The 24,702-nt window shown below is 38.0% G+C and overlaps 1 protein-coding gene across 2 annotated transcripts in view; it reads right to left on the bottom strand.

Annotated features, from left to right (window-relative positions):
• Positions 1–8,123: 8,123 nt before the first annotated feature.
• The window catches only part of igdcc4 (immunoglobulin superfamily, DCC subclass, member 4), a 95,844-nt gene continuing 79,265 nt past the window's right edge, over positions 8,124–24,702 (bottom strand). The window contains exons 14-20 of one of the 2 annotated variants that reach the window (XM_038289844.1): positions 22,805–22,932; positions 21,952–22,122; positions 21,727–21,861; positions 19,688–19,790; positions 19,219–19,399; positions 18,907–19,035; positions 8,124–9,923 (exon numbers count right to left, since the gene is read on the bottom strand). In XM_038289844.1, coding sequence (XP_038145772.1) covers positions 9,393–9,923; positions 18,907–19,035; positions 19,219–19,399; positions 19,688–19,790; positions 21,727–21,861; positions 21,952–22,122; positions 22,805–22,932 — 1,378 coding nt within the window. In that variant the 3' untranslated portion in view covers positions 8,124–9,392. The remainder of the gene's footprint in view (positions 9,924–18,906; positions 19,036–19,218; positions 19,400–19,687; positions 19,791–21,726; positions 21,862–21,951; positions 22,123–22,804; positions 22,933–24,702) is intronic. The other variant, XM_038289845.1, reaches the window with a different exon arrangement.

Raw genomic sequence — 24,702 nt, 5'->3', positions numbered from 1 at the left:
TGGCAAATGTGATTATGTGTCTGTCTGCTGATAGTGCCCAGTAAACAAATTATTTCAAGTAGGACTAAATAAACACTATCAAGATGAACATTTGTCATATTGTTTCATTTCAAGATTGATTAATTGTTTTTTTGTGCATTTTTAGCCATAGAACATGGCTAAAAATGGCTTTGACTGATCTATTTAAACTGTAAACTGAAACATCATTAGGTTAAATTTGTACGTTTTTTTTTCTGCTTGTGTCATACCACTGAAAGGTACTTTTGTCTGTTTTTGTTTTTGTTCTGTTCATGTACAGCTCTTTGAATTATCTTGTCAATAAAGTGTACAGTAAATAAACAACAGATAGAAATCATTCAAATACAAAAAATGAAAATGAAATACAAGCCAATAACCAATAAAACCATACTGTGATGTCATAGTCCATTACTATTTTTAAGTTAATATTTATGTTTGTTAAGAACTTAGGTTTGTTTTAAAGAATTTAGAAAATTAGCTTTAAAATCTTAAAGAGAACAGCAGTTGCTCTATGTATGTGTTAAAAAACAAACAAACAAACAAACAAAACAAAAAACAAAGAAACGCCCCTATGCAGAGAAAAACAGCCAGGGGGAAAAATCACAAACATCATTTGAACATAATAACAGAAAATAGAGTTTTGAAATGTATTTGCTTTAATAGAAATAACATTTTGGAGAATTTTTTTGCCGGCAAGCTATCAAAATGATTGAGTCAAAAGACCAATTCACAAAATTCTCTACTTTTTGTTTGTCTATCAGTGTTCACAAAGCCAAAATGACCAGGGTGGAAACACACTGTGGTTATTTTAAGAGAACATTTGAATACGTAAAGGTATGAATGTGTTCTCTGAGTCACTGTACGCATTATAAAACTACTACTATGATACAGTTTCATTAGTCCCATTTTATTTTAGCTCTAACTGTTGCTATTAGCAGATTTCCCATTTTCTGCATGTAGCTGTCACCAGGGGAGACTCCCATTGTAGTAGCAGACAAGCAGAGGAAGAATGAATGGGCCGTTTCAACATCTTCACTAAGTTATTTCCCCACAGGCAGCCAGCTCTGGCTCATTAGTACAGCCCTCACCTTACTTCCTGTACGCCCCTTGCCTGTCTCGCAGGTGACATATGAGGCCTGCTGATTTTATGTTGTTCCTGAAGGGAGAAATAAAGAATTCTATCTAAAACAATTTAATGTAGGTGCAGTGCAGCAGAATAGAGAATCAGGGTGCTCATTGTTTGTGAAAAATCACATATTTTTTTTTAACATTTGTGCATGCATGCATACATGCAAGTGCCATGCCTTCCTTCATCAATTTGCTCATGTGTCAGAGAGGTTTACAGAGAAGCGTCAACTAGTGATTAATGTTGGAGAACCCTCAGATTAAGCTTTTATTTGACCCCAGAAGGGGATTATTCCAAGCAATGTCTCATTCCTCCTTTCTTAACTTCCATGGATTCTTGTTCCAGTGTCTACAAACACTGTTAATTTAGACCCATAACTTTGTATTTAAAACATATACTCATTGTAATAAATAAATACTACTAACCTCTCTTTTTGTGAATTAATATTTACACCCTTTGCACCAGAAACAACATTCTTAAGTACGCTTAATAATCCATGCACTCATTAAAGGAGAGTTGGGAACACCAGCATTCTGGCAGCTGTCTTTTGTCTTATATGGGAGTGGCACAAATTAAGGTGCCAGGTTCCTAAATATAGTGGGAAACGACAATACTGCCCCCTGCTGGTGATTGTATAGAATGAACAATGAGTGGCAGACAATTTTTGAGTTTTGTCTCCAAGCTACACTGTGTCAAAGTGGAAACTGACAGGCTAGTTAATAATATGATTTTTACCTGTTCCATTGTCTATTGTTATATTTATCTCTGGTCTGATACTTAGAGACATAATGTTTGTGAATAATAAAATTAAACTTCTGCAGTTTATAACATGTATTATTGTACCACTCTAAAGAATTGAGGAATATCAGCTTTCCTACTACTCAAAAGTCTTAATGTTGTAGAGAAAGGAATATTTTTCCAGTCAAATTTAAAAAGTCATATTATATTATATACAGGTGCTGGTCATAAAATTAGAATATCATGAAAAAGTAGATTGATTTCAGTAATTCCATTTAAAAAGTGAAACTTGTATATTATATTCATACATTACATACAAACTCATATATTTCAGATGTTTATTTTGTTTAATTTTGATGATTACAAATGACAACAAATGAAAATCTCAAATTCATCATATCAGAAAATTAGAATATTGTGAAAAGGTTCAAAATTGATGGCCCCTGGTGCCACACTCTAATCAGCTAATTAACTCAAACCACCTGCAAAAGCCTTTAAATGGTCTTTCAGTCTAGTTCTATAGGCTACACAATCATGGGGAAGACTGCTGACTTGACAGTTGTCCAAAAGACGACCATCGACACCTTGCACAAGGAGGGCAAGACACAAAAGGTCATCGCTAAAGAGGCTGGCTGTTCACAGAGCTCAGTGTCCAAGCACATTAATAGAGAGGCGAAGGGAAGGAAAAGATGTGGTCGAAAAAAGTGTACAAGCAAGAGAGATAACCGCACCCTGGAGAGGATTGTGAAACAAAACCCATTCAAAAATGTGGGGGAGATTCACAAAGAGTGGACTGCAGCTGGAGTGAGTGCTTCAAGAACCACCACACACAGACGTATGAAAGACATGGGTTTCTGCTGTCGCATTCCTTGTGTCAAGCCACTCTTGAACCACAGACAGCGTCAGAAGCGTCTTGCCTGGGCTAAAGAGAAACAGGACTGGACTGCTGGTGAGTGGTCCAAAGTCATGTTCTCTGATGAAAGTAAATTTTGCATTTCCTTTGGAAATCAAGGTCCCAGAGTCTGGAGGAAAAGAAGAGAGGCACTTCATCCACGTTGCTTGAAGTCCAGTGTAAAGTTTCCACAGTCAGTGATGGTTTGGGGTGCCATGTCATCTGCTGGTGTTGGTCCATTGTGTTTTCTGAGGTCCAGGGTCAACGCAGCCACATACCAGGAAGTTTTAGAGCACTTCATGCTTCCTGCAGCTGACCAACTTTTTGGAGATGCAGATTTCATTTTCCAACAGGACTTGGCACCTGCACACAGTGCCAAAGCTACCAGTACCTGGTTGAAGGACCATGGTATCCCTGTTCTTAATTGGCCAGCAAACTCTCCTGACCTTAACCCCATAGAAAATCTATGGGGTATTGTGAAGAAGAAGATGCAATGCACCAGACCCAACAATTCAGAAGAGCTAAAAGCCACTATTAGAGCAACCTGGGCTATCATAACACCTGAGCAGTGCCACAGACTGATCGACTCCATGCCACGCCGCATTGCTGCAGTAATACAGGCCAAAGGAGGCCCAACTAAATACTGAGTGCTGTACATGCTCATACTTTTCATGTTCATACTTTTCAGTTGGCCAACATTTCTATAAATCCTTTGTTTTTATTGGTCTTCAGTAATATTCTAATTTTCTGATATGATGAATTTGAGATTTTCATTTGTTGTCATTTGTAATCATCAAAATTAAACAAAATAAACATCTGAAATATATGAGTTTGTATGTAATGTATGAATATAATATACAAGTTTCACTTTTTAAATGGAATTACTGAAATCAATCTACTTTTTCATGATATTCTAATTTTATGACCAGCACCTGTATATTATATTATATATAAGGGTCATATTTTTTGTTCTTTTTCAAAAGTTGAAGAAGTTAGTCTAAGTTTTGACCTAGTTTTTGACCTGCCTACATTTTCCTTAAGATTCAAAAGAACAAATACAATATTTGAAGAAAAATGTATAAATATACATCAGCATTCACAAAAAAGAGCAAAATAGTTGAGAGAGAATACATATGTTATAGGAAATCAAAATTGCATTTGACAGCAAAACAGATTAAAACTGCAGAAAAAAAAAATCTAAAGGTTGATTTTTAGAAACTCAGAATACTTTTATATTGGAGTTTTATTGTATTTTACTTTTCAGGGCATCTAGTCAATTCAATGACTCTTGGAAATACAATTTTTTAGTTTGGTCATTTATGATAAAGTTGGTTGGTTACTGTATTCAAATAATATAGCAATGTAAAGGTAATTAAAAGATACTCATTACAACTCAATGGCCTAACGACAATAGGCCCGTAAGCAACATTATTTGGGTGAGCCCCATACGAAGTACAACACTCTGGGTTACCCTTAATACCAAATCGTAGTGTAAAAAATAAATTACCCAAATACATTGTTCTTTTAAGATCTTTATTGCAGTTTGAAACATATTATATGAGCATATATTTTTTTACCAACCTTCTAATGAATTATACACAGTTATTAACAAATTAAAAGTACCACTGTCAGCTTTGCTATTGGTGTCGTGTTTAAACGGCTCACCATCACGTTGAAATCTGGCATGTCTTGGGGTATAATTAAGGTCCGGTCAGTCATCTTAAAATCAGGTGGGTTTAAAAGAAATTTTTCGCACCATTAAGGCCCCGTCCACACGAAGTCAAACCCTGGCCTAAACGCACAAATTTGTCACCAAACCAGCCTCTCATCCATACAAAGCCGGCGTTTCGGGGGTCTGTAAACGACCTTTTTTTTATTATGCCTTCAGAGTGGGAAGATTTTTAAATGCCGTTTTCGCGTTTCCATCTTTAAGCTCTAACCACATTTTTTTTCTTACACGCATGCGTCATAGCGTTGCCTCTAAACACGCATGCGTGACACAGTATCACAACAACTGTGTTGAATGGTTGCTGCTCATGCTGCTCACCCTGCTGTCGGGCTTACAACAGAATCTTCTTCTTCTGGAATATCTCCAGGAAGAACAGAGCAATATCGACGACATAGTTCAGCACCTGAATTTGACTGAACCACGAAAATGGACCCGCAGGGCCATTTTCCGGTTTGGTTGTTGTATAAATATTACTGCGCATGCCCAACATTTCGTTGCCTGTTTTCGCCTATTTTTGCTTTGGCACCACAGCGCCACTTACAGGCCTGGAATACATTTTGCAGCGTTTTAATGCATTCGTGTGGTCGATCACATTTATTTTACGTCTCCGTCTTTACGACAAACGTTCTGGAAAATATTAGCGTTTCGTGTTCGTTTTGACTTTGTGTGGACGGGGCCTCAGTCTGCATTTAGACGTCCTAGTCCACAATTGCGAAAGGGGCCTTCCAGGTGTCATTGACGGTGCCCGTAAGAGTTCGGGGCCTGTAAACAACTGCAGTCTCTGCTTACCGATAATTATGCTATCGTTACAACGTATTACTTTATAAACAGAAGCCTTGTAATTTCATTTAGACTAAGTGTTTTTACCATTAATGCTGAAACAGTTCATTAGATTAATTTAGACTAGATTATGATTAATTGATTAGAGCATCCTAACCTTCTATGCAGCACAACATTTACATAATAATGCAAAGATGACCTGAGTTAGATATATTTCTGTCTATATATGAACATGCCCTCGGTGGGGCTGGAGATTTGTATCACAAGTCTAACTAGTTTAACGCCACAATGTGAACATCTATTTCCTCCAGTGTTTTTATTTCAACAGCTTGAAACTTCTTACCTAATTAGACTTAATTAAGAAACTTTAAACTGTCCTACAAATTACCACATCTGTTTACCCTTTGCTAATTAAGCCCCACCCCCACCTGGTGCCTGTAATTTTAAAAAATCTGTCACTATGTTAGAACAAAACAGAATCTAATCCTTTATGATAATACTATTTTCACAAAAATAAATTCTATATTTTCCACTTGTTAAATTAATGTGCATCATTAAGAAACAGATGAGAATCGACTAGCATACTAAATATGCTAAAAAAAAAAAAAATGTGATTGTGAAATTTGAACACTCCATTGTCCTCCAACTTCCCCCACAGCAGTTCTGGTCTGATGGTGTTAAAAGCGCTGGAAAAGTTATAGAACATGAGTATCACTGTGCTCCCGGTGGTCTCCAGGTGAATACAGTAAGTGCCCGCTGCAGTAGGTAGTGCCAGCAGGTAGACGATGGCATCCTCCACTCCGGTACACTGAAATGCTTTCGAGATGTTTACAGAAACATTTCAGGTACAGTGTCTTTTGAGGATTATTTGTCTCTTAAGAGTAGTGTTCATTTATCTATTGCCTTTTCCCCACTGAAATTAATGGGTTAACCTTGGTTTGAAAAACCCAGGTCGACCAGCCAATAATCTGCATTTGGATCCCTTCTCATTGGCAAAAAAGGTTGGTGTAATCCCCTGCTTGCAAGTAGTGTGGCCTCTGTCCCTCTTTCCACTGGGTGTCTGGGAACATTATTCAAATTCCAGCATGATGGTGCGACAGAAATCACGAAAGTAAACAATGCAGAGCGACATGTAAGGAAGCCAGGGTATAGTAAGTGTTCTGTGTTTTTACTCTTTTGTCCCTCTGAATCCCTCTTACTAGTGTTGCGCCATGTTTATTGAATGTATACCGAGTTTTTTCTGCATGTTACATCACAAAGCTATCTCTATAGTTATGCTGCTATAGTTATGTTGACCCCTTTTCATTCTGCTTCATTCTATCTCTATTCTCCCACTCTGCAGAATTTGTTAGTTCAATGTCTAGCGCTGTGCTCTCTCTGCTTTTTATAGTAGCTTCATCTGGTCTGCTCCTGTTTGGCTGTGACACCAACCTGGAGAGAAATATCAGCCGTGCTGCTGCCATCGACACCTTTGTTTATAGAAGTTGGAGCTTGGCCTGTTTTTCAGTGTAGTCCTGTTTCTCTGACTGTGACTGGCTGGATGTGCTCTCTTCATCCTTTGACATGGGAACTGGTACCTCTCTCTGGTACCAGCTCAGTAACAAGCTACAGAGTTCCCCTCCTCTGGACTTCACTCCTTTGCCAGAGAATCCAGTGAGCCCGCCTCAGCTGATGAGCAGCCGCACGTTATTAAAATAAATGCCTTTTTAAATAATCACTGTCTGTCTCGCCTGAATTTTGGGTCCAACGTTCTGAGTCTAAAAGACCCTAAAAGAATACTTGGATTTATATTAAGATTAAAGTGCACACTTTAATTACTTACTAATAGTTGTAATTTGTGATAGAAATCAGATATATTACTTTGTATTATCTGACTGAAGGCAGCTAAGAATAAATGCATGCCACACTTTTCATTTTTTAATGAAATATTTGTATGTTATCAGTGTTTTTAAATAAACAATTGTGTACTTTTGGAATTAAATTTGGAGTTGTAAAGTGACAATGAGTCGAATATTTACAAGATTAAGTTTATAAAGTAATATTTTGTTACCAAACATATTATTACCCAAAGATTAGAGCAACATTAAACCATTATTGGCTTTACATAACAGAGGTGTAGGTTGAACTGTTCTGTTTACAGCCATAAAGATAAAAACTCTCCCATCATAAGCAGTACGAGCCTTTATAAAGTCTTTATAAAGATGGTTATTACAGAAGACATAAACAATACCAGCCCCTGCACCTGTTCAGCTGCAGAATTGTCAAAAAAAATCACAAGTGGTTCATGCCTACATCGATTGTAACTTCTGAAGCACGCTTTCTGATTTAAGGTGCTTGACAAAAAAGCCATCAACAGTGAAAGCAATTCTACAGATCATGGTACTTTTCACAGAAGCACACACAATTCAAAAATGGTAAAAAGGACATATGTATTTCCTGTTTGATATAAAATACGACCTTAGAATCGCTGTCAGACAATTTTATGGAAAACCCCCCAAAAGCCTTGACTTAGATAAAACAAATAACCCCTCTGTGAAGAAATGAGGTAGAGACGTTGACAAAAAGAGAAGCACCAGTTCATGGGAACACTGATATTAATTTACTAATCATGATTTAAGGAATTCCAGAGCAGATGCAAATGTCATTCACAAGTCTGATTAGGGTTAAAAAGTCTTTCCTAAGACCTTTGAACCCAAGCGAAATACATTAACCATTAACTACAAAGTAACACAACATGGACAAGCAGTAAGCGCTTTCTTTGGGTAACTGAACTCTTATAATGCATTAAACAAATGCTTTTGATAAAGTATTCTGTGGACAGAAAAACCGAAAGTAAAAAAAAAAACCCAAAAGATGTACCTTATGTCATGTCCGACCTGGGATTACTTTTTTCAAGTGTAGAAATCCTCAATTAGAAACACGACTTTTTTTTTTATTAACTCTGATTTATCTCTGTGAGACAATGAGCATACATTGATGATCCGAAACATTTAATTTTGACAGAATCTATAAGGGTATATTACAAGTTAAACTGGAATTAGATGAGTCTTGGTGTAAGAGTCAACCTTAATTTTCTATCAATCAAGAAAAGAAGAATTGGTTTTTGATAACAGCACAGTGTGGTGACATCAGTACGGACAGAGGTGCATCCCAGCTTAATCATTAGAGTAGTCTGTAGATGAATTGCTGTAAAGCTGATCAGTTCTCCCACCAGCATAATGCAACCAAAGTCAACATTGAGGTACTCTGATTTTCAACATGAGCTATTCCCTCTAATAAATAGTAAAAACCAAATATACCTGGTATAAGAGGTCCCATCAAAGGGACATAATGGCATAGTCTAAATGCTCAACATCTATTTTGTTAACTTTGACATGATTTGTACTTGTACTGAATAAAAATTACACAGAAGTTATAAATGCACCTAGAATATTTAGGCACCTGAGACCTCAACACTACACTCAGGAAATTGGTGTAAATATGCAAGAGTGGTGCTAGCTGTTATCCCTGTCTGAGTGTTTGAATCCTGAGACTACACAATGCTGGCGAGAGAAACAGGTTTTCAACTCTTTGACGTTAGTAGATGCTCTTTAAGGCTAATGTCATTTCAATGCCACATTGCGGTAATATTCATAAAGATATCCCCCCCCCAAAAAAAAACATACCCACCCTATCAAACTATCACCATCCCCAACTCCATTCCCTTTCCTGACCTACCCCATCTCTGTTGATAAAACTGTCAGATTTTCTCAATGACTTCCTGCTGTGTGTCCTACTTGAGTGGAACACAATGATGCGTAACACAGTGGAGAAAAACCCTCATTAATTAACTTCAATCTGCTTTGCCAACTTGCCAACAATGTGATCTGAACAGAAACTGAGAGCTACAAAGATGTATAACCTGAAACAGTTCTTTACCTTTTCAGAAATCAGTTCTTAGGCTTACAGTATATAATATTCACATATGGTAAATGAAGAACTCAAAGTACCTGTACAACTCTAAAAGGGATAGAAAAGCAATGCAGTGAAAATGTGCATAAAAAAATATTTCTCATAAATTCTTCCTGTAAAATTAAAAAACAGTCTGCGATGTTTCTGTGTGGATAAAATTAAGGGCATAGATATGTGTGAGGAGCTGAGGTAGAGTGAACTGAGACAGAGCTAACAAAGGGTGCAGGAGGTAGTCCAGCAGAGACGGCCTTCCCTGCTGCAGCCGGGCAGTGCCTTGAGTCTTCAGTTACTAAATGCTCAGATCTCAGCACAGATCTTGATATATTGGGAGAGTGGAAGCCATTGGTGAGGCAATTGTCTGGTTGTGTCTCAGTGTCTGAGTTCTGTTGCTCTACGTTGCCTTCTGCCTCTCCATTGTGATGAGCCAATATTGTTCTTTTGGGAAGACTCTGGAGACTTTTAGCTACTATAAGGTTTTCTAGATGATCCTCTCTCACTGTCGAACTTGGCTCACTCAAAGGGGAATACACATCTTCTAATAATGAGGGTCCCCTGGTGGAGTTAGAAACCCCACTGTTTCCTTCCTCCTCCTCCTCTTCCCCACTGGGGTCTGACAACTCAGAGTGAACGATGACTTCCGCCTCTACCTGGTTACTGCACAGAGACGTGCACAGATGGTCGTCTTTTTCCTGCAACACAGTAAGACTAGTATTAAACTAAGGCTTACAATTTTCTATTCACTTTACCTTACTTACTTGATTGTAAAAATTAAGCTTTGAACACACCCAACTATTTTCCTACAGATGATACGTATTAATATCACAAGGTCTAACATCACTAGAATTAATGAAATCTTATCAATGCTAGTAAAAATAAAACATTTTTAATTGAGTTCTCCTAAACCATAAAAAAACAAATTCACGTTATAAAATTACTCCAGCTTCTAAATGGTTATTTAAAACCTTGGACAGATACAGTTAGGTGTGTAATGGTACACAAAAACATATTTTCTACCCTTCATTCATAATAATTCAATATGATTTTTTGTTGAACAATAACAAACATTCATTACAATTTCTTTAAATTAGTTATGCCTAAAAATAAAAAAAAAACAAAAAAAAGTTTAGAACTGACAAGAGATTTGATTGAATTATTATCCATGAATAAAGTAACAAAACAAGGTAGTTTCAAGGTCGCAATAAAGAGCTAGTTGCAATAGGTACCGTATTTTCACGACCATAAGGCGCACCGTACTAAAAGCCGAAGTCTCAGTTATGTGTCCCATTTCTGTATTTAACACACACATAGGCGCACCGGACTATAGGGCGCGTTTTTTATATACAGGTACATGACCTCTACTACCTTTAAATAGCTCTACTGCGTATTTAAAAATACAGCGGGCCCAAAACTGAGTATGACTGTGCTTTATTCATGTATTTATTACAAAGTATTAATCAAACCTGTGAGCTGGCCATGAGACAGACACATCGCAGATGACACAGCGCTGTGATCACTCCTAAATTAACTTAAAATCCTGAAACCTGCCGACAGAATATGTTCGCTTTTATTGCCGGTATCCTGGTGCCTGCAGTTTAAATTATTTAGATGAAAAACACCTGCCAGCCGCCGCGGTGAACCCGGAGGCTACCCGGCCTAGAGGCTGCTGATGAAGGGATTTCTACTGCTGGTGTACCGCTGGTATGTGGGGGTCTGAGCGCCTCCGACAGAAATAGATAATCTGGATGAACTGACTGCAATTAAGTTTTCAGGTGGCCTTTCTCACTTAAAAACATATTAAAACTACTTTATTCCCACGGATCACAGCAAATATAGCTGCAAGATTTAGATCATTTAGATGAAAAAACACCTGCCAGCCACCGCGGTGAAGAGGAGGAGACCCGCCCAGAGGCTGCTGTTGAATTAAGTTTTCAGATAGAAAAATAGAGCGGGAGCAAAACTGAGTATGATTGTGCTTTATTCATGTATTTATTACAAAGTATTAATCAAACCCATCAAAGTCATCTTCCTCTGTTTCTGAATTAAACAGCTGCGCTAAATCAGACATGCCAATTTCCCCTTCTTCGCTGTCAGAGTCACTTTCCGTGCAGCGCGGCTCCTCAGAAATAATGCCGGCTTTTGCGAAAGCTTGAACAACAGTGCCAGCAGACACGTTAGTCCAAGCATCTACAATCCATCCGCAAACGGTGGCGTAACTTGCCCGGCGCTGCCTTCCACTTATCGTGAAACTGTGGTCTCCGTCTGTCATCCATCGCTCCCACGCCGCTCGCAGCCTTACTTTGAACGGCCGCTTCACACCGATGTCGAGCGGTTGAAGTTCCTTTGTCAGACCCCCGAGATAACGGCGAGCACAGCGTTCATTTGATTCACCTTTTTTTTTCACATCGGCTGTGAGATGGGCACGCAGCGATGGTGATGCGTGGAAAAAAGCACCTGGTCTCCTCACATACACCTGCCTCAGCCACGCTTTCATCATCTCCTCATCCATCCAGCCTTTTTCATTTGCGTTAATGTCATCAGAGCGCTGTGTCTGTCTCGCTGTCAGCTCCCAGATCAGCTTCTCTGATTGGTTGATGCGGCGCGTCCAGCAGCAAAACTTCAACTTTTTCCATCTCGAGCAGCAGCAGCACGTTGGCGGGGCGGTGCGTCAGATGCTTAAACGCTCCCGACGCGCTGCGCCTGCTGCTCAAAACGCGCTGCGGGACCTTTTGCTGCGCCTATACGCGCGTCAACCATTGACTTTGCATGTAAACTCGCTGCTTCTGCTGCACCTGCTGGGTCCGGTTCACACCGATGTCGAGCGGTTGAACAGCGAGCACAGCGTTAATTTGTTTCCCCATGTTTTTCACATCAGCTGTGAGATGGGCACGCATGGAGTTACATATTAACAGCGATGGTGATGAGTGGAAAAAAAACACCTGGTCTCCTTACATTCAGCCACTCTTTCATCATCTCCTCAAGGAGGTGGTCTCAAAAGTCGCAGTTACAACACACATAAGGCGCACCGCACCAAAGGGCGCACCGCACATTTTGAGGGAAAAAAAGACGTTTAAGTGCGCCTTATAGTCGTGAAAATACGGTACCTTAATACTGTGGACAGACGGAAATGACGACGAGTGTCGCAATAATTATATGTGGAGAGGAAGTGATGATGTTCTACGGTCAAATTAGTTTGTAGCCTGTTGCAAACAAGATTAATCATATTTTGATTTGCAATAATGAGGAGCATTTGCCAACTACTCTTAATTTATAAAAGAATGGTAATCTTCACATATTTAAAGGTACAGTGTTTATTTTTTTAGCAACATCTAATTGGTCCGACTGCAGCGACATAAATCGCCAAGGTAATTGGTTTCTAATTGATTAATTATTTTATTAGCCTGTGTAGGATAGATTTTAAAAAGGCCTAAGATGACAAATATACTCATTATTTGTTCCACATTTTCGTCCTGTTTTAGTGAGTTGCTTAGCATGCAGATATAAACAAACTGATTAACAATTGTCTTTTAGTTTGATAGCAAGATTGTGTTGGTTGGAAGCGTATATATTCTCTTTTTACAGAGTTCAAGCCTTGACTATTGCATGGGGTTTTTTTTAGAATAGGAAGGAGAGGAAGAAGGAGAGGAAGATGGGAAAGAGAGGTGCTAGATTGGAGCCTATGAGATTTACCAAAGCATGAATCTAGAAAATTATTTTGGTGTCTACCTACATGGTCTATGTGATATAAATAATCCTTATTCAACATGTTTTAATTACAGCTCTGACCATAAGACGCAGTAAAGTTACTGTTGTTGTTACTCTACACTTGCTGCAGACTCACTCCTATATATTTAGAAATAGGAATTTCTAAGGACACCAAACAGGATTAGGATTGACACAATCAGCTCATTGATGATTAGTGGATTAAAGTTGCGTTAATTCTAGACAAAATATTGCTGCTAATCTATTCTCACAGTTGGGTTGGGAGCTGAGTATATACTAATGATGACTTTCACCTTGATATTTTAGCGTGGATGTATATCTGGGGGCGATAACGAATCAGTCTTTCTAACTGTGTAGGCATACTGTGAAATTACCACATCAAACGTGAAGTGCTGACATGGTTGAAGCTATAATCCCAGCTTTATCAGCCAAGCTAACCTATCTCCTCGCTCAGTGGATAGCCATTAGAGGCCAGCCATTAGCAATGCTCAATCTCCAGGTGGCCACATGCCACCCCTTTTACAAACTACCTGCAAGGCGAATTATCATGAGAATACATGACCAGTGCGCCGCGGAGAAAGCTGCGATAGATGAGAAATTGATCGAGGCAACGTCTGTGTCAGATTTTTGGAAACACTATATTGTATAGTGTTGGACAATATTTTTTGCAGTAAGAACACAGTAACAAAGGAGCAAAAAAAGTATTTATAACTTTGTCAAAATCTTAAGTTAGAGGATGAAATTACGTGTGATTTTGCAAACATAAAAAAGCTTCTGTACAAATGCTCCACAATTCTTAGAAGCTCACTAATTTCCCCGCTACCAGTGTTATTGCTTTTGTTACTTTTTTGTTCTTTTGCCTTTCCTGTGTCGTTTTGCAGGAACTCCTATAGGTTCTCCACCTGGATTGCCCACAAGGAACAGTTTCTTTTTTTTTACAGACAAAGCAGCTGGTTGTATTTTTTTTATTGTTTTCTTTTTAATGCTCTTTCTGTCTTAAGGTTCAATCTCCTTTCCAATGCTTTTCTTTCTTCTGTCCCTCTGTCAGGTTCGCCATTATGGTACACATGTACATTTTTTAACAACATTAATAAATAAAGCAGTTTTGGGTAATCAAGGGGGCTTCTCACCAAAAAAGCCTCCCTTGGCAAAAGAAATTGGTTCAGCAAAGCACGGTACTCAGATTTCAGTTCTGCTGCCATAATGCTGAGCAAGGTTAAAAAAAAAAAAAAAAGTTAATCTTTTCTTTTAAATTCTGGAGGTAGCACACTCATATCATGAATGCCTTTGGCAGAATTTCACTGAGGGATTTTAATCTAGATCGATTACAAGATTGTGTTTTTTTTCTTCTTTTTTTAGAAGCATACATAACCTTGTTTATATAGTCTATAAACCTAAAGCAATATGCATGGTATAGTTGTTACATGTCAGGTACGCCAGTCATTAACCCTGACCAAGTCACCTTTCAGTAGAACTGCAGTCAGTCCCTGGACTGGCATGGCTATCACTGCCCCTACATACTTAGGGACTAAATTCCCACTGGGATCAGCTTCATAGTCATGGTAGGATACTTCTTTGATTTTATTTATTTTGCTCAGACTACTCATAAGCCCACCAAATGTTGAAAGGGCAATATTATCGCCATTACTGTTAATATATAGTAGAAATTTTACACATTCAGTAGTAAAATGTCACAGGGGATGGTCATTTTAAAGATTTATTTAAGAAGGGGGATGCCTTCCTTCCATCATCCCGCCTCAACTCCAGTACAGTGTATAGTTAGCCTGATAAACCAGACTAAATGTGAGATTAATGTGTAATTTAGTCTGGCCCCGATGAATGAGACATCGGAAGACTATTGATGAGAACAACCCGTTCTCTTTCAAACCATGTCTGTGCCTATTGGTCAACGCCAATGAGTGCAACTGACTGTGACGTGGTAAGTGCGGCAGAAAGCTGGTGGGGGAGTGTTAAAAAACAGGCTGTCGGTCAAACGGCAAATACGTCCTTCTTCTGAGCATAGAGCCTCTTCCTGCTTATGTTTCATCAAAAACCCCAAATGTAATCCTTCCAAAACTGATTCCAAAGCTGAGCCAAATGAGAACTGTTCAATGGTTGTTGCTATCTTCCTTCTTGTGCTTTCTCCAGCGTCGCAAAGCTTTGTCGTCACGCCCTCAAATCCCTGCACACTTTGCATCCAAAATTTCAAAATACATCTCTGCGTATTGTGATTGGCCCGCCAGTTCCAGGGCCTGAGGCATTGATCGAGGCTAGACCCACTTGTAGGCAAAATTATTTTGGCCGCTGGCGGGTGGGGCTAGTTCATTAGGCTAGTGTATAGTAAACATTTCTGTCAGTAAATCACTGTAATTATAACATACTGTAGCTTTAAAGTAGTCTATGCCTCTGTTTTTAAATATTAAATAGCAGGTCTCAGGATACTTTTTAAATATCTTACATTTTATATTACATTTTATAGATAAATTTTAGTTGTATTTAATGTCCAATATTAAGAAAGGTATCCATATTTTTTCAACATTTTAAATCAAAGTAACTGTATAGTTACTTTATCAATTAAACTACTTAGTAACAATAACCAGTTAATTTTTTTTAAGTAACAGTCAAACACTGAATATAAGTATCATTATACCCATAGATAGTGTTTCTAAAAAAGCATATCACCTAACATAACGGTTTGGATTGTTTGCAGGTGAGACAAATCTCATGTTTTACTGATGTTTTACTGTATAATTTCAAAAAACAACAAAGATAAAGGATATATATTCTATACTTATGCCCTCATTCAGTTCCACAATGTTATAGCACGTAAAGTACATACGTAAAGCTCTTGTAATTATTGTTAGACTTTTTTTTGTTATATTCCTATTGCATGTTTTATCTTATAATATTTCACCATTATCTAATCACCATCATAACTATCAAAATACTATACTACCTTCAAGTTACAGGGGAATATTTTATGTTAGGACTTCACCTGGGACTCTACTTCTCCAGGTGCTGAGAAGGAATCAGCTAAAGGAGACTGCTGGTGTCCTTCTATTGAGCTCCTATTGAGTGTAACTGTCTGTGCAGACAGGAAGGCTCTGCAGAGGGTCACCATGATGGCAGAGAAAATCATTGGCTGCCCTCCTCCTTCCCTGAAGAACATTGCAACCTTTCTCTGCATTAGCAGAGCTTTAAAGATCAAAGCAGACAACATTCAGCCTGGCAACCAGCTGTTAAACCTGCTGCCATGGAAAGATACTCTACTCTTTAAAAAGCAGGACAAGTATATGCCTGTGCCATCAGGGAAGAAAAAGTCCATTGATGGAATAACCTAACCTGGTCATTCAGTATATTCAGGTAGTCAGTTGACCTCATTCTTTGAGTACATACTGTTGCTGAACCTAGACCTGACCAACTGCAGCAACCCCAGATCATAACACCGCCCCCACAGGCTTGTACAGTAGGCACTAGGCATGGTGGGTGCATCACTTCACCTGCCTCTCTTCTTACCCTGATTCGCCCATCACTCTGGAACAGGGTAAATCTGGACTCATCAGACCACATGACCTTCTTCCATTGCTCCACAGTCCAATCTTTATTAGGGATGGAACGGTTTATGAAAACCGTCCGAACCGTTCGGTTCATGCGCTGCTCCTTTTTCTCATAGGCGAAGCGTGTACACTCCAGAACAGAAGGTGGCGGTACTGCGACCAAAGCCAACAACCAGTAGTAAACAAGAAGAAGAAGAAGCGAAGCAGCGTAGCCGGATGTAGCAGAAAAAAATCAGTAGTTGTGGAGAATTGTGTGGGTATGGCGAGTGGTAAAGAACAGGAGTTGGAAGACGTGCCAGCAGCACTTTATAGGTCTGCTGTATGGGACCGCTTTGCATTTAGAGTGACCTATGATGACGGCGGAAAGAAAGTTGTGGATAAAAGTGCAACAGTGTGCAAGCATTGTGCAACACCTTTTGTTTATGCTAACAGCAGCATGACCAACATGTCAGGCTAACCCCGAAATCCCACGTACTCCGTCAGCGCTCCGCTGCGCACCGCCCTGCTGCGCACCGCCCCGCTGCGCACCGCCCCGCTGCGCTCCAGACCGCCTGCAAAAAGCAAAGCCTACAGCCTCCACTGTGGCTCCCGTCCACTCCGCTCTGAGTTCCTTGGAGATCGTAGAGGGCATGCGCGAGATGATTAAATTCAGAGCAGCAAAACATGTGGAAATAACCCAGGGTTTCCGCAGATCATTAAAAATAATTACAATTCATTCATTTTTTGGGATTTTTTCATTAATTCCATTAATTTTTATGAGATTTCTGTGTAACAATCAACATATACCGAACCGAAAACCGTGACCACGAAGCGGTGAACCGAACCGAACCATAGATTTTGTGAACCGTTCCACCCCTCCTCTTTATGCTTCCTAGCAAATTGAAGCCTTTTTTGTCCGGTTAGCCTCACTGATTAGTGGTTTTCTTACAGCTACACAGCTGTTCAGTCCCAATCCCTTGACTTCCCTTCGCATTGTGCATGTGGAAATGCTCTTACTTTCAGTATTAAACACAGCCCTGAGTTCTACTGTTGTTTTTCTTCGATTTGATCCCACCACACGTTTAAGTGATCGCCGATCACGATCATTCAGGATTTTTTTTCCGGCCACATTTCTTCCTTGAAGATGATGGGTCCCCACTATCCTTCCAGTTTTTAATAATGCGTTGGACAGTTCTTTAACCCAATTTTAGTACTTTCTGCAATCTCTTTAGATGTTTTCTCTGCTTGATGCATGCCAATGTTTTGACCCTTTTCAAACTGACTAACATATTTTCCATGACCACGGGATGTGTCTTTCGACATGGTTGTTTAGGAAATGAGAAGCAAGTCATTGTAACAGTTGGGGTTAAATAACTTGTTGCCAGCTGAAAGATAATCGCCCATGCAGTAATTATCCAATAGGAGGCTCGTACCTATTTGTTTAGTTGAATCCAGGTGGTGACTTATTTTTGGGCCACGCAGTGTAGATGCAGCAAAGGTTATATGCAATCTTTTCTAGCTTTGGGCTAGAAAAATCACATAGATCGCAAGATCGTACTGTTTTTATTTGTGATTGATATAACTATTTATATTGGTAAGTATTTTTATTTTCATGCCCTAACATATGATAACAATAATTATATTCTATTCTAAAAAAGAAAACACATAATTCAAAATTGTAGTACCTTTTAGCAACAGATAGAACAGCTACAAATCTGAAGAATGCTCTTGTTTTTCCTTTGTTTATGTAGATAAAATTATTGTTCTGGTTTGAATCCAAAAAGTGTGAATAGATCAAAATATATGATTATCAACTACAATGTAAGCTTAACTGAACAGACGGCACCACATACATCTGTCAGCAAGATCCATCTTTTCAGATGGATAATTAAGAAACTGCTGTTTTTTTTCTCTTTACTGTTTAAGTGCATGTATGAAATTTAAAAAGGAAATATATGAAATGACAAAAAAGTCATTACTTTGGAGCCATCAGGGAACAATGTGTGGCATTAACAGTGTGTGGTATAATAAAAACGTGCTGTGAGCATGCTCCAGTAGAGGGCAACGACCCAAATAACAAAGAACAAAATCTTGAGGAAGAAACAGACAATTCAGAAAAAGGAACAAAGAAATCTATATCTATAATCATGAATCTGCTGAGAAAAATAATCTAATGTTTACTTTAAGGCTGCAAACGCTAATGCATTTTTCACCTGTAGTGCATTAACAAAGAAATTGTCAGAAAGGATTTAAAGTACCGTATGAGAAAAACATTCCTATTAGTGAATGGTTCATATTTGACACAAACTATATATATATATATATATATATATATATATATATATATATATATATATATATATATATATATATATATATATATATATATTCTTTTTTTAAATTATTTCCTTTTTACCATGCTAGCTGTAGTAATAAACATGTTGAGAGCTCCATTAATCAGTGCTGGAGACTCCTCCGTTATAGTGTCTCTATATCTTGTGATCCTGTTGACCCAATTATGACTCACAGAGCCATTCCAAGCAATCTGCAAGATAAACACAGATAATGCATTATAATACCTACTATATCAGCGCAGGAGAAACAAAAGTGTCAAAAACAAATAACAGATTTTGCTTTATCTATAACTAAAAACTGTGCCCACACAGCAGGTTATGAGTTTTGATTTAGGTACAGGAGCATCCTCCCCCTCCCCCAGAATAGAACTTGCCATCAGACTCTGTTCTTCTGAATCATTTGTCCGCTGCTGACCCAACTCCTGGGTCCCAAGGGGCATCAGAGTCTCCAGTTCATGGCTATCGCTGCACTCTGGCACTTTGGCTGGAGCAGGGCATCCAACTTTTCTGCACTGAGGGGTCACAGCTGTGGAGTTCAGACCTCCAGATAGTTCTCTGTGTGAAACAGTAATCTCATCATTAGAAAAAGGAGACTAAGAACTGAAAAATTAATAAGCAAGCAGGTGCATGACTAGATTGCATCACAGAAATAATTCAAATTATCTCAGTCATTCAAATTCACAAAGGAATCTCTAATGTTATATTAATTCGTTACACAACCAGATATGATTCAAACATTTATTTCAGATCATTTTGAGGATTTGGGTAATGGAGATCTATCTGTTTTTTTTTTTTAGGAACTTTAACTAAATTATCTAAATTATCACCATGTGTAGAACTGACCTGGATTTACTGTTGCGGAAGCTGAAACACATACAGAGAAGGATGCAAATGAGTCCCAAACAAACACCAACTATGATGCCTGTGACTGCATGAACGTCCAACTCTGGTAAAACATCAGACAGAATAGAAAAATTAGGAAGCATATTTGATTAAATAAATATATACATGAATGGCAACAAAATCTAGAACTTTCTTTTACTAAAGTTTTTCCCTTTTAATTTAAAAATCACAAACCACAAGGTTTTTATTCCAGTTTAGGAAATATTGCAAACTGGAATAATTGCTAATTGGAAACAGTTTTTTTCCCCCATTTAATGTTCAATTTATTCAAATAGCACTAAATTCACAACACCTGGTTTATCAAGGCACTTAACTGTGTAATTTCAATTAAGTTAGAGGAAGATATTTGGTCACATTTGACTCTGGACAGTCAACTTCATGTATATTCATGAATCCAGGGTATTGGCATTGTGGATTACCAGTTGAGAAAAAACAGATGGCAGCCACACTCCAAGCTCTAGTTCAATTTATAATGTCACATGAAATGGAAATAAACTGCTTTTACTTCAAGTGTTTTGAAAGAATAAACTGCCCTGTATTTATTATTTACAAGAATAAAGTAATTTTGTTTTCAAGAAAGTTTGCAGGTGCACAGAGAAAAATGCAGCAGGAACAACTTCATCAGAAATTTTATTCTAGGATTTTGGTGCAAAATATTATTGAAGTTTATGTAAAAATAGTGAAAAATTCAGAATAATAATACTCAAATGCCAGCCTTTTCAAAATATATTACAAATTAAAATCTGAACATTAGTCAAACTTGTGTATTCACTCCCAACAGAGTCAATCACTCCTAAGTCAACTTTAGCTGCAATTAAACTTTGAATTTATCTGTGGTATATCTTTTGTAAAGTTGCGCATCTAGAAATCAGCATTTCCTTTTTTATGTCCATTTTTGCCATATAGACAGAAACAAATTCTTAGTATATGATATTGATAAGCATAAGCATCTTCCATGTCCCTGCTGGATCAAAGCCTCCCCACAGCATTGTGCTGCCACCACTATGTTTAAATTTAGGATTAGTGAGTTTAAGGTATAGTAAAGAGTATATTTTCCAACTTATTAAATGTCATATAATGTGTAAAATTGCATTATTTCTATCTAATCCTACCAGCATATCTTCATCCACACTTGCCGTATGGAAATTGTGGGCTTAAAACAAACTTCAAAAAGGAATATTTTTTTTTGTTGCTTTCTTTCAAATACTGCTTCATTCATGCAAATCATCCAAACCAGGTCCGATTTGTAGAATGGGTAACTTGCAGCGGTCCTGTCTACACATTCTTTCTTCAAGGCATCTTGGCTGGTCCTCAAATAATCCTGTCAATTTCCTCAGACAACCATGTTTTGATAAACGTACAGCTGCAATTAATTAAATATGGCACAATAATGTGCTTAAAAGTTTGCCTTTTGTTTTATAACCACCGTTATACCCTTCTTAACAACTCCAACCCTGACATTACTGCTGTAATGTTACGTCAATGCTCACTAACAAAAAGCTGTATTTCACAGAAGCAGAATTTTTAAGACAGTTTGTCACCATGGATTTTATTTAGGGGCATCAGTTACAACAGGGCACAATATTTTGTAAATCTGTCACATAAAAGTTCACTGTTCTAACTGACAGGCGGCGCTATAAGTTTACCTCTACAAAGCCTTGAAATAAGATTTCCTTAAAGCAAAAAAACAAATTAGAAATGTCTTATGGAGCTACAGGACATAGCACTGCTTAAGGAATGTAAGAGTCTGTGCAAAGCCTTTGTGGTCACTGTGCATAAGTAAATTCTGGTACAACTAATTAACCAAGTTAATCCTTAGGTCCATCAAGGAAATCTCCACATTTACTCCTCTTTAATCCTTCAAGTTCCACATCATTTATCCTTCTATTCTATTGATAATTCTGTTATATAGGGCATATTTAATGAATGCTTTTCCTTTTTTCAATTTTATTTTAGTTTGTGTTTCTAGTTGCACATACCATATGTGGGCAGTGGAGTCTGAACATCCATAACAGAAGAAAAAGGCCCTGGTCCCACTTTAGTCGAAGCTCCCACTTTAAAGAAGTACCAAGTTCCCCCTGACAAACCATTGACCTCCGTACTAAAGATATCCCCTGAGAAAGAGATCATGTATTAAATTAAACAAATAATTATATTCAGCACCTCAAATGTGAACAACTTTTAATTATTATCGATGAACATACCATCCTCTGAGAGATTTCTCCACTGGTGCTCTGGCTCACTCGGGTTGACTGTAAACAAAATACTGTAGCTGCAGATAATGCCATTTGGTTCCAGAGGAGGGCGCCAGCTCACCAGCACATATGAGGAGTCCAGAGCGCTCAGCTGCAGTTCCTGGGGTGGTGTGGACGGCCCTGAGGGAGAAATGATGATCAGATAAGTCATTAGGGGCCAGCAATGAGGCCTTGCAGCTGGGCAGTGTTTATTGTCTTGGTGGGGGATTTGACTCGGAGTGTGAAAGCCATCTGTGTCCTTGTGTCCCTGCCACCTGGGTACAGGAGAGGATACACTATGAGGGAAATGGGGGGAGGGTGAAGGGGCAGGAAAAGGCCTAGGATATGAATGAGTTAACTGCCATAAAAACAGCAGAATAAATAAACAAATTTAGTAAAAATAGTTTGTGTTCATTTTTAGACCTGAGCACTTAAACAACTAGTTATTAGCAACCACAAATGCCCATCTTAAACACTAGTTTATTTATTTATTATTGGTGAGTTGGTTGCAAATAATTACTTGCACGTATAATATGATCCATCAAACTAAAAGTTACCCACTGCAGACTATGGAGCCCTTAAAAAACTGCAAAGTAACCTTTCCCTTTTCCAGAATTTGTTAAAGCATGGTCCTAAAAGGAGCAGGAAATGTGCCTTGCTGCTTCATGAATCATGAATATTACTTTAATCAACTTCCTATTTATGCTTGTGAACATTAAAGCCACCTAAAAATGAGAAGCTGAGACTTCTCCTGGATTGTTTCTACCAAATAAACAGAAAAAGCTCACACGTCTAAAATATATATTTCTCTGAGGATACTCACGGTCAGGCAGTGTAGACTCCTCCACTGTGCCACTGAAGGGTCCTGTACTGTCCTCCCCATTAGACCGGACTGCCAGCTCATAGTGGGTGAAAGGCTTCAGTCCCCCCAGCAAGATCTCCAAAGAGGAACTGCCACACATTAATGAGTCAGTACCTAGACACAAGGTGTTTGCTATACAAAATCTGTATTTCATTTTATTGTATAGCTGTGTTGATTCACAATAAGCAACCTAGGCTAAATTGAGGAATAGTAAGTTGAAAATTTAAAAGCTTTTTTTTTTTTTCCAAGTTCAAAATAAAAGTAAACTTTCTCAGCAAGTCTAATATAAACATGGTATAGCCACAATAGAAGTAGAGAAATGAGAAAAGAAACAGTAACTAGGTGTTTTTATTAAAACAGTTCAGTTCTGATCTAAGCTTACAGATTGGTACTAACTCTGTTCACCTCATTTGATTCGAGTTAAATCTACTCATTACAGCTGGGTACCACAGCAGTGTGGGTGGGGTTATCAGGGCAAGGTGGCCCCATCATCCATATATGACACAAACAAAAGGCAACAATGAAGGAAGCCACAGAAGGCTGCAGACAGCAAGATGAGGCTCTCTAGAAAAGAACAGGAGAGGGAAAGGAGCCATGGAGCTTAAAAAAGTGAAGGAAAAAAGCTAGAAAACACATGAGGGAAAGTCAATATTACTAATATTAGCTTGCTATAGTGGTTATTATTACAATAAATATTCAATTGTTAATATACAGCTTAGTATAATGCAGTGAAAAATCAGTGCACAACGGGTGACTCCACATTTTCAGCATATCTTAGTGTGGTTTAATTAAGTTTAAAAAATAATTACTATTATAAAATAATTTATAACTGTTATCAATAAAGCCCAAGTGAGCTCAGCCATGCATTGGTAGTAATTGAAAAGGGAATGACTGACTATCAGTCCAGGATTCTTTAATACAAGTTACTCAGGGTCTTTGTGTTTAGTAATAAAATTAATTTAATCATATTTCTAATAGGATTATCAATATTTTAATTTTAATTAAGCTTCTGCCTATAGGCATACCATCACCACAGCATCTACTCTGTAGTTCTGCTTTGATATTCTGATATCCTCAAATGTTTAATGTCACCTTTGATTGAAATACAGTACATGTTTCCATTTATAATAGTGTAAATATGTTTACATATTTATCAGGTTTCTTTATTTTTCACTCACAAAAAAGAAAAAAGTTGGAGTCTGCAGACTGATACTATTGCAACAAAACATTTTGAAAAGTATATGCTAAATAATATATTATAATACTAAATTAAAATAAAAATGTGTCCCACGGATTTTTTATGCTTTGTGTAATATTTACAGACTTTTTTTTGGAAACATTGCAATTTGGTCCAGTGCAGAGCCAATGAACTTTACATGTAAATAATTAACTGTATACTCTTAGAGCCTGGTCTTCAGGTTTGTGCCTCCTGAAGGTTGGTTAAAAATGAGTTCATATGTGCAGATAAGATCTATAGAGAAGGCCCAAAGTGATTTACATTTGCAACTGAGCAGACAGCGTGTGCCAAACCATTTATGCACATGTCCCTTCATCTATATTTGGATCAGATTTTCCAAATCCGAAAGTAAACTGCAGTGGCAATGTCAACATTTGCAACGAAAACTTTGTAGATCACCAGCATTACACCCGCTTATGCAGTCAAATCTGCATAGCTAACAAACTACCTTGTGGTCAGAGATTGTTTATACAACTTAAGACCCAGAAAACAAGTTAATGTCAAGTCACAAGTCTCTGTTTATTGCCCTAAGTGCAACTTCAGTCCAGGTCTCAAGCACAAAAACCCATCCCTGTCCCTTAGTTTGTTCTGTTTCATAAAAAACACGTTGACGTCCTATAAT

Source organism: Cyprinodon tularosa, unplaced genomic scaffold (genome assembly GCF_016077235.1).
Source record: "Cyprinodon tularosa strain WSP-4 unplaced genomic scaffold, ASM1607723v1 ctg272, whole genome shotgun sequence".
In the NCBI taxonomy this organism is placed as follows: Eukaryota; Metazoa; Chordata; class Actinopteri; order Cyprinodontiformes; family Cyprinodontidae; genus Cyprinodon; species Cyprinodon tularosa.
Note: the sequence above shows the minus strand (reverse complement) of the source record. Positions and strands in the feature narration are given on the sequence as shown.